The sequence below is a fragment of the Zea mays genome, chromosome 7, assembly GCF_902167145.1.
Source record: "Zea mays cultivar B73 chromosome 7, Zm-B73-REFERENCE-NAM-5.0, whole genome shotgun sequence".
NCBI lineage: Eukaryota > Viridiplantae > Streptophyta > Magnoliopsida > Poales > Poaceae > Zea > Zea mays.
Window position 1 is genome coordinate 138,625,393 of NC_050102.1, and position 17,892 is coordinate 138,643,284.

Genomic DNA, 17,892 nt, shown 5'->3' on the forward strand with positions numbered 1-17,892 from the left:
ATTGAATTTTTGCCGAAGTTCCTTGGCTTTACAACTACTATGTGTTGACAGTAGTAAACTGGTAGATGGTGGTGGTTGCATTGCATCTAGATGATAGTTCGGCAATTGATGGTATTATATAAAGCATCTTCATGATAACCATGGTTACGCTAATACATCGAGAATAGACAACCTGATTTTGTAACTCCTAAAAAAGTCACAGCGTACGAGCACTTAACTATTATATGTTTCCGTTGCAACGCACGGACACTCCCCTAGTAAACAATTAAACACAGACTGAAGACAGCAGGCGAGTCCACTAATAAAACAATTAAACACAGACTGAAGACAGATAATACATAAAAGAGTTCACATTTCACAAAGACAGTCACACAGGTTACAGGTAGTTGTCCACAAACATAGCAGTTGAGTGCTTGGCTAATTGGCTTGGTCGCTTGGATGAAATAAGACACAACAAGCACAATAGCAGCAGCACTGCAGCAGTCCACTCTCCACTGTCCACACCCCACAAACACAGAGAGTTTCTGCTTCAGGCATCATACACAGATACACCCATACTTCAAGCATAGCAGCAACAACAGTCCACAATACACTCCAGCTCTAGGTGACCTGCAACAAAGAAAATATGTTGCATAATTTAATAACCTGCTTGAAGGTCAAAAATGATTAAATGAACAAAAAACTAGGGAAAACTGACCTGAATGTAGATTGTTGACTTGTTGCTTGCTTTCCAATTTTCAGTCAGTTATCATACTATTAGGATCATCCTAACAGTAAAAATAGTGAAAATAGATAAATCCATGTTAATATTTAACAAACAAATGTAACAATAAAAGATGCTAAAGGGTAAGTGTTTGTTCTTACCATTTCATCCTCCTCATCTTCCAAACAAGTCATCAATGCATTAATAAAGCAAGATTTATCACCTAGCATGTCAGCACGTGACCACACTTGCATGCACATCAGTGCTTGGCGCAGGCTGGTGAGAGACCTATGGCGCGGGCGACCTCCAGCGCGTGGCTGGGCAGCAGATCGGCCGTCGACGAGGTCAGCGGCCAACCGGCAACAAGCGAGTGGGCGACCTCCGACTCTGATGTGCTGTTGGACGACCTCCGGCGCTGGCGTGGACGGTGGGCCTCCGGCGTAGGCGTGGACGCCTGGACGGTGGGTCGACGACGACTGACCGCGGTGGCGCGGTCACTCGGTGTGACTTACGGTGGGCGGCGGCTGCGAGCAAGAGAGTGGCCGAGTGGGGATGCTAGCTGCTGGGAGGGGATTAGGTTTAGGTCTCGGTGGTGTTGGTCAGTTCCTGTAGGCCGGGACCGGGAGTGTTATTGTGTGAATTGGCTAATTGGGCTTGGGCCAGCAGTTCGAGACTGGGGAGACTAATGGGTTGGCGTTCATGTTCGGGTACCCGTGGGTGAAGTGAGAAACCCGGACCCGAACCCGAAAAGGTGCGGGTCGGGTTCGGATCACACCCGCGGGTGAAAAAACGCACCCGCGTCCGCACCCGTCGGGTCGCCATGCCTACCTCCAACGATGCCCCTGTGTACCCCCACCCCACGTGGGGGTGACATTTAGGGCGAAAACCCCTCCAAGGGTTCCCCCAGAGCCCACTCTATATGCATGGAGAGAGAGGCAACTCCCCACCATATATGGCCATATGGGGTGAGTTTCAATCTTCCCCACACTTTAATTACTCCATTACTTTGTGACATTAACTCATTTTAAGTATCGTAATATGAAAACAATGTGTATTCTAGTAGTATAAATAATCTATGTTTTTTTAAAACTTTAATGATTGGAGATGTCATGTATGTAGGAGGAGTATCTTTTAGATCGATATAGTAAAATATAATAGAAAGTACATATAGTGAGAGAAATGAGGAATGGTTGGAGATGGTCTAACCTAATAACGCCCCTGTTTGTTTCGGATTTTCGCAGCTTCTGACCACCAAAAGCTGCTGCGGACTGCTAAACACTCAGTTTTTCAGCCAGTTTCTATAAAATTCGTTTAGATAAAAACCATTCAAAATCAACATAAACATATAATCGGTTGAGTCGTCGCAATAATAGTAACCCGTCACTTTATAGATCCTGAGCCTCATGGACAACTTTATTTTCCTTCGCACGTAATCCTAATGATACTTAAATTCTCTACATAACCAGATTCTCCCGTAGCTAGATTCTTGAAAAAACTGGTCAAAAAAAAGTTGAACAGGCCCAACATGGGAAGGGGAGTCGGAACGGCTTTGTACTGGTCCCTATTCATTCTCTCCCCTAGTGGTTACGAGCAGTCTCAACCTGACAAAGTGAATTGATAGCGCTGTGATGTGATTCTACGTTTAAGAAATTCTTTCCTTTTTGTTCCACACTTCCACTTGCTGCCACTTGATTACCATAAGGTCCCAATGAATATTGATTGGTTTTTAAATATGTAAATGTACAAACAGTGAGCGTCAAAAATCACGTCTTCCAAAAATTCATCTACAAAATATGATCCAAGTTACTATAATCGTCAAAACAGAAACTATTTTCTAGAATTTAATTGAGTCAAAAAAGCTAAATACATCTATTATAAATAGTCACTAATGTTGTCTAGTAGTTTTTTGCAATTCAGAATTACATATGCATGTTTTTTTATATATTCAATCATAATATAATTTCGATTATAGCTTCTAGAAAATAATTTCTGTTTTGAAAGTTAATCCCTGTTTGGTTTTCGTGGCCTAGAGTGAAAGGACTAAAATACATAGGCTACCGTTTAGCTTTCATTTTACTAAAGCAGTTAATAAAACAATAAATATTGTCTACAAAGATCAAAGTACCCCCTCATCATTCTTGTTGTTACGGTGGGGGAGGTTATATGGTGGGAATCTAACATTTTAGCCCACTTTAGCTCTAACATATGGACTAACGAGGTTAAATTGTTTTAGCCTTTGTGATGGGTACTTTAGCCACTGACTTAATTGGAAACATATCCGGTGTAAATGAATCCCTCCGTATAACCGTGCAAATTTCTAATCTAAACCACATGACGTTGATTCAAGGGACGCTTGAATAATTTTACACTTAACCGTCTGCTGCTAATCACACTTTTTCAAATCCCCCACCCACTCCTCCGTACGTTCCCTTAGATCAACATCACGTGGTTCAGATTAGAAATTTACACGGTTGCATGGAGAAATTAGCCAGATACGTTCACATTTAATTTTAACCTTTTTTATTTTTGACTTGAAGAACCAAAAAGCCCTTAGTACAGTCCATCCGAATTTGCCGGTCCGGCCCTGGAAGGATCGAAGCTGAACGAACGGACTTTCCGAGACTCGGCCGGGAAGACCACCGCGGGCGTTCGGTGACTTGGCGGTTGGCAGAACCAGCAGCCTAGCAAGCAGCAAAGCAGGCCGGCCCAACGCCACAAAATGGGCCTATGTTGCAGAACAGCAGGCCTTTACGAGACAATAACGTGGACCTTTTCTTTTACTTAGCCATTTCTTTTATAAACTAGGTGTATGACCGTGCGTTGCTACGGAATCAACATATAATGATAAAATATATTAAGATATAGAAACATTAATTATCGTTATACCTGCTTGTTAGTATCTTTTAAAGGTTAAGAATATTTACATACATTAAAAGATATATAGGTATGTGCCCGTGCTTTGCTATACAAATTAAAAACCATCCGATACTAAGCTTGTACGACTGTATTGATACACCTTTGTTGCTTTCTCTGCATTTTCAGTCTATGAAAATATTGGATGGTTTTAGCCATTTGGTCTACATACGAAATATACTATCTACTCTGTTTGGATTTCGAGTGTTCTGTTCTGTTCAAGCGGCACATGCAGTCAGGACACGGGAAGGTATATATAGATTCGTTTGGTCTTTTCATTTCGATCCCCTTGACATCACTGTATGCTCTCATATTAAGCAAGTGCCGCTTCAATGCCGTCCACCTGCGGATGAATAAAAATTGTTATTTTAACAAATAAGATGGTCAAGTGCTTAAAACTCGATGGACAAGTAGTGTTATCATACCCTATACGTGGATTATTGAAGAGTACAGCAAGCCTTCTTTTGTCTGGTTTAATTGTTTTTGAATGCCCACCATACAAGTATCTCCTGTGACCCATAAAAAATGCGGGATTTCCACCTTGTGTGGTCACAAAAACTTCACTTTGGGCACAAATACTATAGTCAACAGCAGCCATCTAGAAGGAGAAATTCTGGCAATACTGAGTCATTTCAGAACAATCAACATATGGAAGTACAGAACAAAAAATTCCTGCAGTTCCTACCTTGAATGGAGCAAGTTCCTCTTCTGATGCCAGTGTCTCTTTTGTCTGTAGGAGAGGAAACATTTCAAGAAGAGAAGCCATGTTCTTCTCTGCTTTGTAAATCTTTCCAGATGCCAAAAAGATTGCAGTCTTATTGCTGAAATCCATTCCACGAAGCATTAACCCAACCTAAAGATCACGAGATAAGCATCTCAAGACAAATTATGCCATGATCCTAAATCATTTGTTTTATACCGAATAAAAATAAAAATGAGCACAGCATGAACCCTCAAAATGTGCTTGAGTGCAAATTTCTGAAATGGTAATAACATCAGTTGTTCTACCTTCTGCTTTTAGATCCTGACATACCTCCAAAGGTGTAAGAGGACATTTTCCACTCATTCTAATAATTCCTGGTCTTATTACACGTCCTCTCTTAGTAAATTTCCCTCTCCAACCTATTTCTCTGGCTGCATCCATTTCCTTCTCCTCATCACCACCATCATATACACAACATGAGAAGGCAATCATATCCTGCAAGATAATAATAACAGATGCACACTTGCTTCAGCACACTGACAGCATATTACACCACAAGAGTCAAATACATAATGGTGGATCCCTGGTTCCCAAACGTTATAAGCATTGAGTTGACCAAAAACTTTGAAACTAACTGTATCGTTATCAAATGTTCCAGTGTACACAACTTGATCCGTTTCATGGTTGTGTGGCAAGTGAGGGTTGTCAGAACCACCTCCAAAAGATGTAGCAGTAATATTATTCAGTGGAAAATATGTAAAATTTTGAAGATTTACTTAGCTGATGATGTTACCAATCATGAAAGTCTTTTAATTTCATCTGTTGCTGTAGGCTAGCATGGATGGAACGCGTGCGGAGCGCGCGGGGCGAGGATGGAAGGAGGGGTGGGGAGGAGGATGGAAGAGGCAGGCAAGGCAGTCGGCGGATGGGTGGGGAGGAGGATGGAAGGGGTAGGCAAGGCAGTCGGCGGGGATTGCGGGAGGATGGCGTTGATGGCGGCCTCGGCAAACTTGCATTGTATCGCGTACGAGGATCCTGGGCAGAACCGTGCACCAAAACCTTTTGTGGACGCCTACAATAACTTCTTAAGTAGTAGTAGAGATAAATGTCGAAATCACAAGGTGCTCCATCATATTATAAGGTAAATCAAAGTTCACCTGGTGCTGATGAATTATTCTGATCATAAGCATTATACCAATTGCATCATAACAGTTCAGGAGTACAGTATTGAAATGTTCATCAACAACTTAATCGGTTCTGGGGCCAAAACAGTCACAACTTAAATTAAAAATTGTCTTCAGCCAGCATAATAATGGGAAATATGCTAATCTTTATGACCAATTCTACAGAACTTAGAAGAAAACTAATATGCCCCTTAATGGGAGAACTATATTATGATGAAAAGAAGAAACTCAGCTTAGCGATATGGTAGCAAAAATAACTCATAAGTGAAGCAACAACATTTTGTAGTTGACTACGGCTCTCGTGATATCCCAACTATCCAAGTTACCTTTATTTCAAAAGGATGTGCTGGTGCTAGGTGGAATCTGAGTATCTGACTGACTGCCTAGTTAACAATGTAATCAAAAGAAATTGGGGGGAATGTATGTACAAGCACAAGGCTGTAACTCTATGCAAAAACATATGCTATTTATACAAGAACATATATTACTCAAGATTTTAGACATAAGCAGATAAGTTATTGCAAATATTTATAATCCTATTTACCTTCACCTCGACGCGAGAAAGGTAAGGCATGTTCTTTGCATCATGGGAGAATCGTACATTTCCACGTCTCTCACCAGATTTTATCCACTCCTTATACACATCAGGATGTTTCCACATTGCATCCATATCAGCCTCTGATACCTTGGAATCCCAATATATCAACTGTGATTCTGAGTCAAAAATCATGTCAAGTTATAAGCTGTTTTTTTAAGTGGGGAGAAGGTCTATGTCCTTATGTTTTGCACATAACTATAAATACCACGTGCATCTCAGACAAGAAAATATAGAAACATAAATAGCAACAAAGCAAAATCTAACCTGTGCTTGACAGTTTTTCTTGGTCAGGAACGAGGTCATGGCAAATTTCTGGTTGTCTGCAAAAAAACAGTGAGCAATAGTATGTCAACTGGGGCAAACTTCCAAAGGCAAAAGATGAATGTGCACAGATGAAGATGTGGTTTAAATTCAAACTTGAAACAACTGCATAGCTTTATCTGCAAAAGAGGCGGGGGCACGCTAGGTGTGGACGTCGACGTTCCGTTCTTAATACAGTAGTATAGAAAGGGAAAAAATTGGAAATGCAGTCTATGTGTTGTACAATTATCGATATCAAGGAAGAAAACAGAACCACAAAGTGTAGGCTGAAAATTATATAACTTTAGTGGACACACACACACAAGAGAAAAGAAAAAGAAAAGTGTATGCAGGGAAAAAGAGAGAGGCCTAGCTGAACAAAGTTAACTGTAAAAGAGAGGAACGATGATTTGCATAACTTGTTTATATCCACATTTATCTACAATACTCTCATGATGTCTGTGATGGCATTTCAAATATCTTTCTCCACAAACACAATTTGCATCCATTCCCAAGTATTTCAGCATGCGTTTAACATATGACATGATAAAATATCCACATGGACTTAAAGTGATGTTCCATGTATGTAATACTCAATTCTGCATGTATGGGATGACAATGGCCTCTCAAATGTACAAATATATATGTACAGTAGAGGCACTGATATTGCGCTTGAAGCACAGGGACCTATGATGATACAATAGAAAACTTGATGGCTTACCTCAGGCGTCAATGGGCAAAGGCCATCTTTTCTTTTCAAGTATGAGTCAATCACTTTTTCTTTCCACCATAGATAAGCATACCTGAAGCCAAGAGCAGTTCAGAGCATGTCACTTCAACAGAAGAAATAAGTAGAGGAAATTTCACTCTAGTTTAAAGGCACAATTCCAAATATATTGAAACAAACAATTGAGTTTTAACAGACTTACCGTAGGAAACAACCTGTACATAGACTCATCACATGCTGTCGCGGTACTTGAGGGTGTATGGGTCGCTCTCGAGAGACCTCCCAAAGTGGGTATGCACCTTGTCTTGCCCCTTGCCGCTCTGGTCGACGAGCGTGACCTCGAACAGCGCGCGCACATCGGTGCCTTCGCTGGCCAGGGCTATGAAGAGCGAGACGTAGACAACGCCATCCTCGCCGCTCTTCCCATCGGGGTAGAAGTAGATCGCCCAATCGAATCCCCCCACGTTGAAGGGCTCGGAGGCGATGAACTTCCCCAGCTAGGGAGCGGTGTGCGAGACCGGCGCCGAGGCGGACGCCGCCGCGGACGCATGCGGTGTGGCGGTGCTATGGGAGGACAGTCGAAGCCTAAGCTCCTCATCATTGCTTGGGATCCACTTTAGTAGTGTGTCTATCAAGTCTGATGGAAGTTCATTTCCTACAAATTAGCAAGGGCGGTGGATGAAATAAAATACAGAGATGGGGAACAGTATACCTCTGAGAAACTAAAATGCTTGCATACTAAAAGATAGATGTTCGATATTTGGAAATGTCTTAACACCTTAGCTCAGAAAAAAACAGATTAGTCTCTAATCTTTATATGTAGGTTATGATGTCAAAATAATAGTCATGTAGCAGCGTCATTATATCCAATGTTACAAGAGAAGCTGTAAACCAGAAGATGGAGAAGTTAACATCATTGCATCATAAATGAGTACTACTACTTTAAAAAAATGTAGAATAAATATGCAGTTACAAGACTATGCATTAAGAATTTAAGATTACACAGAAGAAGCATTGTAGAAAGGAAGACCTATCCATGTAAATGATTAGAATGGCAGAAAATCGATTTTACCTTCCTTAACTGCACTACATACTTCCTCTGGTGAAACACTCAAAGCCTACCAATCTGGCGACTTCATTTCTTCGAAGGTGTCAATTCGGCGAGGTCTGAAGCTAGTACAATATCTAGGATATCAAGCACCCCATCGCTAAGTATGTGGCATCACTCTTAATCTGTTGGAAATTTAAAAGAAACAAGCAGTTTTCTTGAAATACCCAGAATCAATTCAATTACAGCCTATAGAAATGAACAATACTTAATTAAATCAGCTCAGTTTTCTTTATATGCTGTTTCATGTAGTTGATTTATAAAGAGTTATTCTCAACAAAAACACAATATATCACATGGTACAACAAAGCAGAGGCAAGGGAAGTGATCAGAGTACTTTCCACCAAACAAAATAGGAAGTGCTCAAATTATGACTGTACAGGTAATGCCAGACTAAAAGAGCCCTTATACTTCCTACGAAAACATATTGATGTTTTAGGTATCTGGCGACTGTAAATTTAAGCAGGCAGAAATTAAATTAGTGTGTAGACATCCATAATGAACAGACAACACAGAAGCATCTAGTTCAATCTGAAATTAGGGCCTTGAAATGACAATAAAAATGAATGCAGTTCAATCTGAATTTAGGTGCATCCACCACATCATTCACCATAATGGTACAAACACAAACTAAACAAAGGCCACTGGCTAGTTCAAATTATAGAAAACATAATCATTCAACAACAAAGGCCATTGGCCTATTCAAATTACAGAAGACAACTAAATTTTTCGGTACCTTCAAAATACCTTGTTTCTCCTTTCCTCCATCGGCACGGTACCTGGAGATGGTGGTGCCATCGTGAAGTAGTAGGAGGGAGGGTGCATCATCGAACTGGGCAGGGGAAGGGTGCCAATGGCTGATGTCGACGAGCCACCACTGCACCCCACTCTCATATGTCATCCCCACGACCCCACCCCAAGACTGAGAGTGGAAGCATCACCCTCCACCTCGGCCTCCACCTTCGTCGCCACCATGACCTTGGTCTAGACCCGGATTGAGGCCTCCGCCAAACTAGTAAACCATACACTGATTAGTAACTTAAATGCAATTTTCTTATCTTGAGAAGGAGATCATTTCCTGTCATGAATCCCTGGTTCTATGACAAACAAACAAAAAGTGAATTTCAAGACTGGTAATAGTGTGGTTATTGCAGTGGGCTGACAATGTTACTCTTTTCTCTTGAGATGGGCTAATCCTTTTTAGTAGAGCATGAGATGAGATGAGCTGAGCTTGCCCGACTCCTGTGTGTCGCCACCTCACCTCACCTGGCTCCTCCTGTGCTTCTCATCCCTTGTCTCGCTTTTGTGTTCCAATCCCAGCCAACAACGTTGGCTAGAGTGTCTGTCTACGCTCTCTACGACAGCTCAATGCAGAACTCGCTTCATTGCAAGTAGGTGAGCCATTAATTATCTGTTACTGTTTCCATCAGTTGAAAATTGGAGCGATAGAAGAATGGACATACCTTGTACACTACTCCGTACTCACCCCTGCCAAGTTCACGTTCAGTTGAAAAATTGCATCAGATAAATTTAAGTATGAATCCTGAACATGAACAAAGCAAAATGTTATTCAGGTTTATGATGATAGTTAATCAGTTGAATAAAACATCAGACAGATTCAGACCTTGAGAGAGGACAAATAGTGAGCATCTAGCTGGCGTATATGCAAGTGATATTTACAACAACAAAAAAAACTTCTACTATACTAACATAAATTTAGAGCTCTTACCTTGTTAAGTATTTAAGTATGAATCCTGAACATGAACAAAGCAAAATGTTATTCAGGTTTATGATGATAGCTAATCGGTTGAATAAACATCAGACAGATTGAGACCTTGAGAGAGGACAAATAGTGAGCATCTAGCTGGCGTATATGCAAGTGATATTTACAACAAAAAAACTTCTACTATACTAACATAAATTTAGAGCTCTTACCTTGTTAAGTAAAAGAGGCTGACCTGTATCTTTCCTTTAATATCAACAAACTGAACTCATAATTGAATTCTATAGTCCAAACTGAACGGCAACTGCCATTGCTGGATGACATAAGGCCTTCATTAGAAGATAATTGATTAAAAGATCAAATCCTTTTGGAGCATGCTTAACAGATCTATGGAGATGATACAAAGCAATTCCTTTGATAGAGAAATAGAAAGAATGTGCATGCATTAAACATGTCACAACAGGCAATGCAGTTGAGCGGACCTTGGAGTCATAGAAAATGGGAAGTTTGCTGGTACTACACATGGATCGGTGCCCGCTTCTTATAGAGAATGCGGTAACCACATTCATGGTACTGGATGACATCTCCTAGCTTCAAGGTGTTCTCAGCTCTGCAATCTGAAGAAAGAACTCAGCTGTAAATTGAAACTATAGGGGGTGGATGAATGCAAGCAGCTAGTTGTCAGGCACCAACTTTCTATACTCTTGATAGAAATCTCTATCTAAACGAGGGCAAGGGACAATCAAACACATGTAAATATAGAAACTAAAATTGATGAAACCACATGAAAACATTGCTTTGGCCGCAATTTCAAACTGAACCTATTTTGTAAAGGAAATCAAATGCCTAATCTCCAACAAACTATCAACACCAAGAAAGAAACCCAGTAGATAATAGCTACAGATAAATAATAGCTATAGGTAAACCTAAGAACACCAAGAGAGGTTCACTAAGACTAACCATGGTATGAGCAGTTGCAGTACCCGCCGAAGAACTTGCGATATACCTAGGATGAAGACAGAACAATTATTTTTTAATCCTACCAAACAGATAGCACCCCACCTGACATGAGGTTACATGACATGTTCTCGCCAATCACTGTTTTCATTACCCAATAAATCTGCCAATGGATCTATCAGCGCCCAGATTTCCTACCAAATCGGATGCCTACCATCGGTGAGAGACATGTGAGCCCAACAAAGCCATGTCCAGAAGGGAAAGCAACTGTTGGCTTGTCTTACTATTGAGTTGATGGTTCAGAATTATTCCTCGAAATAGTGGATTAGTGGTTATGATTAGTGTGCCTTGGAGGCAGAATGGCACCATCTTTTACTACCAAAATGAGCAGGGAAAGTAAGAGGACTGCAACAGATGAATCTGGGAATTCTGAACTTGTGTGGGTGGGGGCTCACCAGGTTCAGACTCGGACCTGAGGTAGATGCGGCAGCAAGTGACGGAGGCGGCATTGATCTCGTCGTCGGTTATTTTTCCATGTCGGGGAATCCCTTGACCCCAACAGCGGTGGCCTCCTTGGGGTAGCACTCCATGCCGAGCTTCGTGAAGGCGACATCGCTGCCCATGGCGTGCAGCATGGGGCGGCCTCGGCGAACCACGGCGGGAGGCGATGAGAGGCATGAACCATGACATGAGCTGTGATATGAGGTCCATCACGTCGTTTCCTCTGGCCCCTTGGCGCTGCGTCTCATCCGCAGAGGCAACAACCCACGTGGGTGGTCGAGGCCATCTACGGTTCCTAGATCCCATCGCGGTGCAACCTCCAGTGAGGGCGTCGAATCCAATGAGGGCTTCGGTGAGGGTGCGAGATCTAGCGAGGGCTCAGACACCAAATCGACGGTGGTCGGGGGGAGGAGCGCTGATGTCGAACGGGGGCAGGGTCACGGTGTCGCCCCCTGTGGACGCCTCCAGCGCCTGCGCCACCATGAATCCGGGCATCGCCGAGGGGGTGAGGGCAGGGGAAGGGAGGGGGAGGCCTTGAATCCTGGACGCGTCCGCAGGGGTGTTCTCGGATCCTGTCACCGCGGCGCGGGACAGGGGGAGCAGGGGCGGCGGGTGCGAACAGGGGGAGCAGGGGCGGCGGCTCACGCGGGGTGGGAGAGGGGGAGGCGGGGGACGAACGTGGGCGTGGAGACGAGGACGAACGTGGGCGTAAGCAGGGGCGGACGGTGTAGATTTACAGAAGCGATTGGACGGTGTACATTCACCGAAGGCAGAACCAGGGGAGGCAGCCTACCCCTTGCAGCCTTAATAGGTAGTAATAGATATACATGTATGTAACAACAACAACAACAACAACAACAACAACAACAATGTAACGCCCCGAATTTTTGCAGTTGAATTTTTTTTCTTTTCTTTACTCGCCAAAATTCGGGCGTTACCTTTCCCTTTTCTTTTTCCCTTCGCTAAACCTTGACCTTTTCCAAAGTTCTAAGCGGGATTCGGTTTGGATCTCCCGTGTAGGAAAAACCCTAAATACTTTATGTTGTTTGATGCACCATGCCGAACCTTGCATTTCTTTTGATTGCTTTGAAAGCGCAATTGCATTCATGTAGAAAGATCGGATTTCGAAAACGTGGAGAAGATCTTTTCTTTCTTTTTTTCTCCCTCTCTTTTTCTCTCCTCTTTTTCTCTCTCTCCCGCGCCGTGGGCCGACCCCGGCCGGCCCAGGCCCCTGCGCGCCCCGCCTAGGGCCGGTTCAACCGCCCTAGGGCCGGTTCAACCGCCCCCCCCCTCTGTTTTTTTTATTTTTTTTATTTTATTTTATTTACTTTCTGTGATCATAGTTACTGTATTTTAAGTAGGCTGATCACTGTTCATGCTATGGGAAAATAGGAAGTTTAATTTAAAATTCCGTTATGTTATTGATTCACGTAGTTAATTGTTTACCCTGTGCAATGTTGATCAACTAAAAGTGATTAGGTTTCCATTAGTATATATAAATTTATATAACAGAATTATTTTGTTAAAAACCAATTGTGTCATTAGTGCATAAGATTTAACCCCCTGCGAGACCTTTCCCGTTTCTTTCTAACCATAACAAATGCGTTATCGAATGTCATACTTGATGCATATTCGCTTTATTTGTTATCTTGTATGGTGTACTGTTCTTTTGTATTAAATATGTGGATGTATGTATGTATGTTTGCGCTCGCATAGAGAACGATCCGGTCGAAGAGCCCGAGGAATTCGCAGGAGAAGCCCCTGAGCAGCAGTCGTTTGGTGGAGGCAAGTGTCCTTTGACCTATCTATGTCCTATTCATTCTTTAATTCACCTCCCGCATTACACATTTATACCTAAGGATTGACTAGCTTTTGTTATCCATGTCCTTGTTTACCTATTTGGGTCGGATTATTACTACTTAGTCTGATGCTATTGCTCAACTCTAATCAATGAACATGATGTGATTATCTATGATACGCTGTTTTCCCGTTCTTCTTTATGATTATACTTGTGGTTTTCAAGGGGACTCGAGCGGTTTCTCGAGTGCCTCTCCGTAAGGACCTGTTCTATGGATGACCGCCCGGGAAAACAGTGCAACCATGAGGGTGGAATGGGGTGCCCTTAGCTGAATAATTAGAGGATCCAGGGTGTAGTTCACTTAGCCGTCGTGCCGTCAATGGGGCTCGGTGTATGCGGCTCGCTCTGCCAAGTTTGGGTTCGCCCCTTGGGGAGGAGTGCGGTGCATTTAGGAAACCTAACGGGTGGCTACAGCCCCGGGGAATCTTTGTAAAGGCTACGTAGTGAAACCCTGCCTATTCACCTTGGTAGTGTTTAAGGGTTTGATCGGCCCGAGGCAAGAGGGAATCACGGCTTGTGGGTAAAGTGCACAACCTCTGCAGAGTGTTATGAAACTGATATATCAGCCGTGCTCGCGGTTATGAGCGGCCAAGGGAGCTCCAGTGATTAGTGGTACTTGATCAGAGACATTGTGGTACAGGTGGTTATGAGATTGATGGTTTTGGTTATGATTATGGTGCTGGTAAGTGGTATTCTTTCCGTTTGGAAAGGGTACATCGGGTTAATAACTTGGGTTAATGTTAAAACCTGGCTTTCTACTAGTAAGTAATAACCTGACCAACTAAAAGCAACTGCTTGACTTATCCCCACATAAAGCTAGTCCACTATAGCCAAACAGGATACTTGCTGAGTATGTTGATGTGTACTCACCCTTGCTCTACACACCAAACCCCCCCCCCCCCAGGTTGTCAGCATTGCAACCACTGCTCAGGCGAAGATGAGGCTGTGGAAGGAGACTTCCAGGAGTTCCAAGATTACGACGAGTTCTAGGTGTGGGTTAGCGGCAACCCCCAGTCGGCTGCCTGTGAAGGCCGTGTTATCTATGTTTCTTTTCCGCACTTTGATTTATTGTAAGAACTATATGGACGTCTTAGACGTATGATGTAATCGACTATTTCCCTTATTAATACTATTTTGAGCACTGTGTGATGATGTCCATATTATGTAACTGCTGTGTACGTGAATAACTGATCCTGGCACGTACATGGTTCGCATTCGGTTTACCTTCTAAAACCGGGTGTGACAAACAACAACAACAACAACAACAACAACAATAATAATAATAATAATAATAATAATAATAATAATAATAAAATGTGCATATTTATCACTTTTCTTTTTTATATGCATATGTACTAGAAAATTTATCGTGCGTTATTACGATGAAGTAGTAATTAGATTGGTACATTTAGTAATATATACTCTTAGAATGTTTCTCTCCATGACTCGTTGATTGCTTCGCGTCACATTTGTTTATAGCAATATGAAAACTTCATTAACCTTCGCACAACATTAAATCGCTGACGACAAAATCTAATACAACGTCTAAAAAATTATACATCCAAATCAACTCTTGACTATCAGAATCAATAGCAGCGAGATGATGTGCTACCTTATTACACATTCTAGACGCAAACATCATGTAAGGCCCAAAATATATATGAAAATAATAATAATAATAATAATAATAATAATAATAATAATAATAATAATAATAATAATAATAAATACATGAAGATATAAAATAGCAAATTCGGATATCTCAAATTATATTTGAGAGTTGATTTTGCTGCAAGTGATTTTGCTGCGATGGCGGTCAGACGAGTGATTTCTGCAAGTGCTCTTCCCATAGGCTCTGTTTGGCACAGCTTATTTTCAGCTTCTTCACAAATTTAAGCCGAAGTTCTGCCAAACAGACAGCTTCTGCAGCAGCTTATCAGTTCAGCTGCTTCTCAAAATGAACTAAAAGCAGCTAACAAGCAGAAGCTACTTTTTTATCAGCTTATCAGATAAGCTGCTTTTTTAACAAGCAGCAGTTGTGCCAAACAGGGCCATAAACTGTACCGGGTTTTCAAAAGCTAGTGGAACTTTGTAAAGGCCTCGTAGTGGATCCCTAGTCATTCACCTTGGTACTGTCTAAGGGTCTAGCTAACCCTGGCGACATGGGATACACGACTTGTGGGTGCATGGTACAACCTCTGTAAAGTGTAAAACTGGTATACTAGCCGATCTCACGGTCAAAAGCAGCTCAGGACTCTCGCATGATTAAATTATGAAACTAAATTCAATTTGTCATATGATTTTGCATGAGATTATTTATTAATTTTGTTCTATTATTCTTATTATGGTATGGTATTTACTTACATCTAGTAATTGCTAATAAAATTTGACCAACTTATTAAAAGTAATGCTCAGCTTTAACCCCCTATCATTGATCAGCCTTACACATCACATAAACTCTCACCTTTGGTAAGTTCATGCACATTATTCCCCACAACTTGTTGAGCGATGAACATGTGTGAGCTCACCCTTGCTGTCTCACACCCTACAGGAGAAGAACATGTGGTTCAAGAGGAGCCACACAATGAAGAGTTCGATTTGATCTAGATGGTGTCTCCCAGTTGACTTTATGGCGCCAAGGATGGACATTAGTTCGTGTTTATTTATCTTTTATTTTGTAAGACTTACAATATGTAATAAGTATTCTTATGATATTATGACATTTATCTCTATACACACTATTATTATATGTGTTGTCTTCTTTGACGTATATATGAGGCGCACCCGGCTTTGTCGCTTAAATCCGGGTGTGACACATCACCTTAACATCATTGAAACAAGACAAAATCAGAAACTTAAGCTCCATAATAATCACTTCATCATGTGACTATTAGAGAGCTTAAGTTTCTGAATAAGCATATATTGTTAAATGAACATGTATGTGAATTGTGAATTGATGAGTGATGAATTGAAATTAACTATTTTCTATTGGTGTTACATTGATGTTTATGGGGTTTTTATCAGATTCGAAGGTAGTTTCTTTCCCGTCTCCATTCTGTTAACTCGACAGGGGAGAAATCGTCCTTGTATCCACCCAAATAGATCAGAGCCTTACAGGGCCTGCCTCACCAAGAATTTTACCATCTCTAGTAGTAGCAGCTGACGAGTGCTGGCCCGCCTCCACCTTAGTTAATGGCTCATTTGAGACCAAGAGTAACAGAGGGGGTTGAGGGAACCAAAATCCATTACTATTCAGAATTGAATAGTAAGGAATTTTGGTCCCCCAAATCCCCTCCATTAGAATTGCTCTAAAATGATAGAAGAGATAAGGTAATGTGCTCTGCTTCTACAAAAGTTCAAACAGCCGGCTTTAATCCGAAGCGAACAGATTGTAAAGTAGAGGTAAATGGGCAAATGGATTCTTCGCATCAAGACAGAGAATAAAATCAAAAGGTTAAAAAATAAGAATGAAATCACAATCACATCATATAATATGGATATAAGGGCTAAATTTCTAAAAAGAAAAGATGTAATCCAATTTTACACTATATACTACCCTGCGTGCATGCACATATCTTGCACAGTTGTGCTTGTGCAACCATGATAAGAAGGTAGTTCACGAGCGCAGAAATTTTACAGAGTGCCAATTTGCAAATGCATTTTACCATTCAATTTAAGAGATGTGCTCGGGGCAGGGGTGGAGAACCTATTGTGGCCTAGTATAGCTTGGCCATACCTAAGTTTGAGAAATACACATCAATTCTAAGGTAGTATATATCTGTACACCTGTTTTAGGATTATATTAGTCCCTTTCTATAAATGTGTAGAAACTACTCAATGTTGAAGTATTCTGGTGGTTGTCTCTGAACAATAGTGTTCTCACTTACGGAAACTTAGGAATGGCAAATAAAGATACTTTTTTGGGAAATAGTATAGATCATTATTTTTTAATTGTCTCACTGCTTAGATCTGTGTATAGTGTAGTTAATTGTGCTTTTGTGCATAAATTACACGTACGAATGTGCATCAACGATTTAGTATATGTTGTGCGTTTTTGTTCAACAATTTGATTGATTGTATGTTAAATACTACACGGTTTTCGAAAAAGATAGACCTTGTGCAGCTTGTCAAGCAGGTAAACAAGTGGGAGGAGCACATCATAGCAAGAATGTGATGACCACGTCAAGACCTCTGGAGCTGCTACATATGGACCTCTTCGGACCCGTCGCCTATCTGAGCATAGGAGGAAGTATGGTCTAGTTATTGTTGATGACTTTTCTCGCTTCACTTGGGTGTTCTTTTTGCAGGATAAGTCTGAAACCCAAAGGACCCTCAAGCGCTTTCTAAGGAGAGCTCAAAATGAGTTTGAGCTCAAGGTGAAGAAGATAAGGAGCGACAACGGGTCCGAATTTAAGAATCTTCAAGCGGAGGAGTAGAGTCATACCTAAAATTTTTTTCGTCCTCTGCCACTGGCTCGGGGTACTGCTCTTTAGGAAACTGCATGTAGGGGATGTAAACAGACAGAATCGATTTGGATAAACTATTTCTCGATTTTATTTTTATATTTTAAATCGAAAATAGATTCATGGTCGAAATTATCGGAAATGGGATGTGCAG

The 17,892-nt window shown here is 41.5% G+C and overlaps 1 protein-coding gene and 1 long non-coding RNA gene across 6 annotated transcripts; both read right to left on the bottom strand.

Annotated features, from left to right (window-relative positions):
- Window positions 1-302: 302 nt before the first annotated feature.
- LOC103632937 (uncharacterized) lies at window positions 303-1,386 on the bottom strand. Its single transcript, XR_556229.4, has 3 exons — window positions 865-1,386; window positions 698-767; window positions 303-609 (listed from the first exon to the last, which is right to left on the bottom strand). It is a non-coding gene; the product is annotated as an uncharacterized lncRNA (long non-coding RNA).
- A 2,178-nt stretch (window positions 1,387-3,564) lies between these two features.
- On the bottom strand, window positions 3,565-12,121 carry LOC100501430 (O-fucosyltransferase family protein). 5 transcript variants are annotated; one of them, XM_035960701.1, is made up of 15 exons: window positions 11,372-12,121; window positions 10,920-10,965; window positions 10,442-10,576; window positions 9,700-10,288; window positions 9,503-9,616; window positions 8,984-9,248; window positions 8,201-8,361; window positions 7,331-7,783; window positions 7,123-7,204; window positions 6,366-6,421; window positions 6,048-6,217; window positions 4,650-4,814; window positions 4,302-4,469; window positions 4,042-4,214; window positions 3,578-3,959 (listed from the first exon to the last, which is right to left on the bottom strand). In XM_035960701.1, exons 11-15 carry the CDS (start codon window positions 6,171-6,173, stop codon window positions 3,797-3,799), a joined length of 795 nt encoding a protein of 264 aa, XP_035816594.1. In that variant the 5' UTR covers window positions 6,174-6,217; window positions 6,366-6,421; window positions 7,123-7,204; window positions 7,331-7,783; window positions 8,201-8,361; window positions 8,984-9,248; window positions 9,503-9,616; window positions 9,700-10,288; window positions 10,442-10,576; window positions 10,920-10,965; window positions 11,372-12,121; the 3' UTR covers window positions 3,578-3,796. The 5 variants fall into 5 exon arrangements, with proteins under 5 accessions (NP_001183075.1, XP_008651798.1, XP_035816594.1 ...); XM_035960700.1 differs by having other exon boundaries at window positions 8,973-9,248; XM_035960699.1 differs by having other exon boundaries at window positions 8,973-9,248; window positions 9,400-9,616.
- Window positions 12,122-17,892: the final 5,771 nt, after the last annotated feature.

Excerpts from the sequence above, each read along its gene's own strand:
- LOC100501430 (NM_001196146.1), bottom strand. The coding sequence starts at position 6,173 with ATGGATGCAATGTGGAAACATCCTGATGTGTATAAGGAGTGGATAAAA. Across the intron at positions 4,470-4,649 it reads GTCCTCTTACACCTTTGGAG|GTTGGGTTAATGCTTCGTGG; the intron begins GTATGTCAGGAT and ends CGTGATCTTTAG. Across the intron at positions 4,215-4,301 it reads AGGAACTTGCTCCATTCAAG|ATGGCTGCTGTTGACTATAG; the intron begins GTAGGAACTGCA and ends TTCTCCTTCTAG.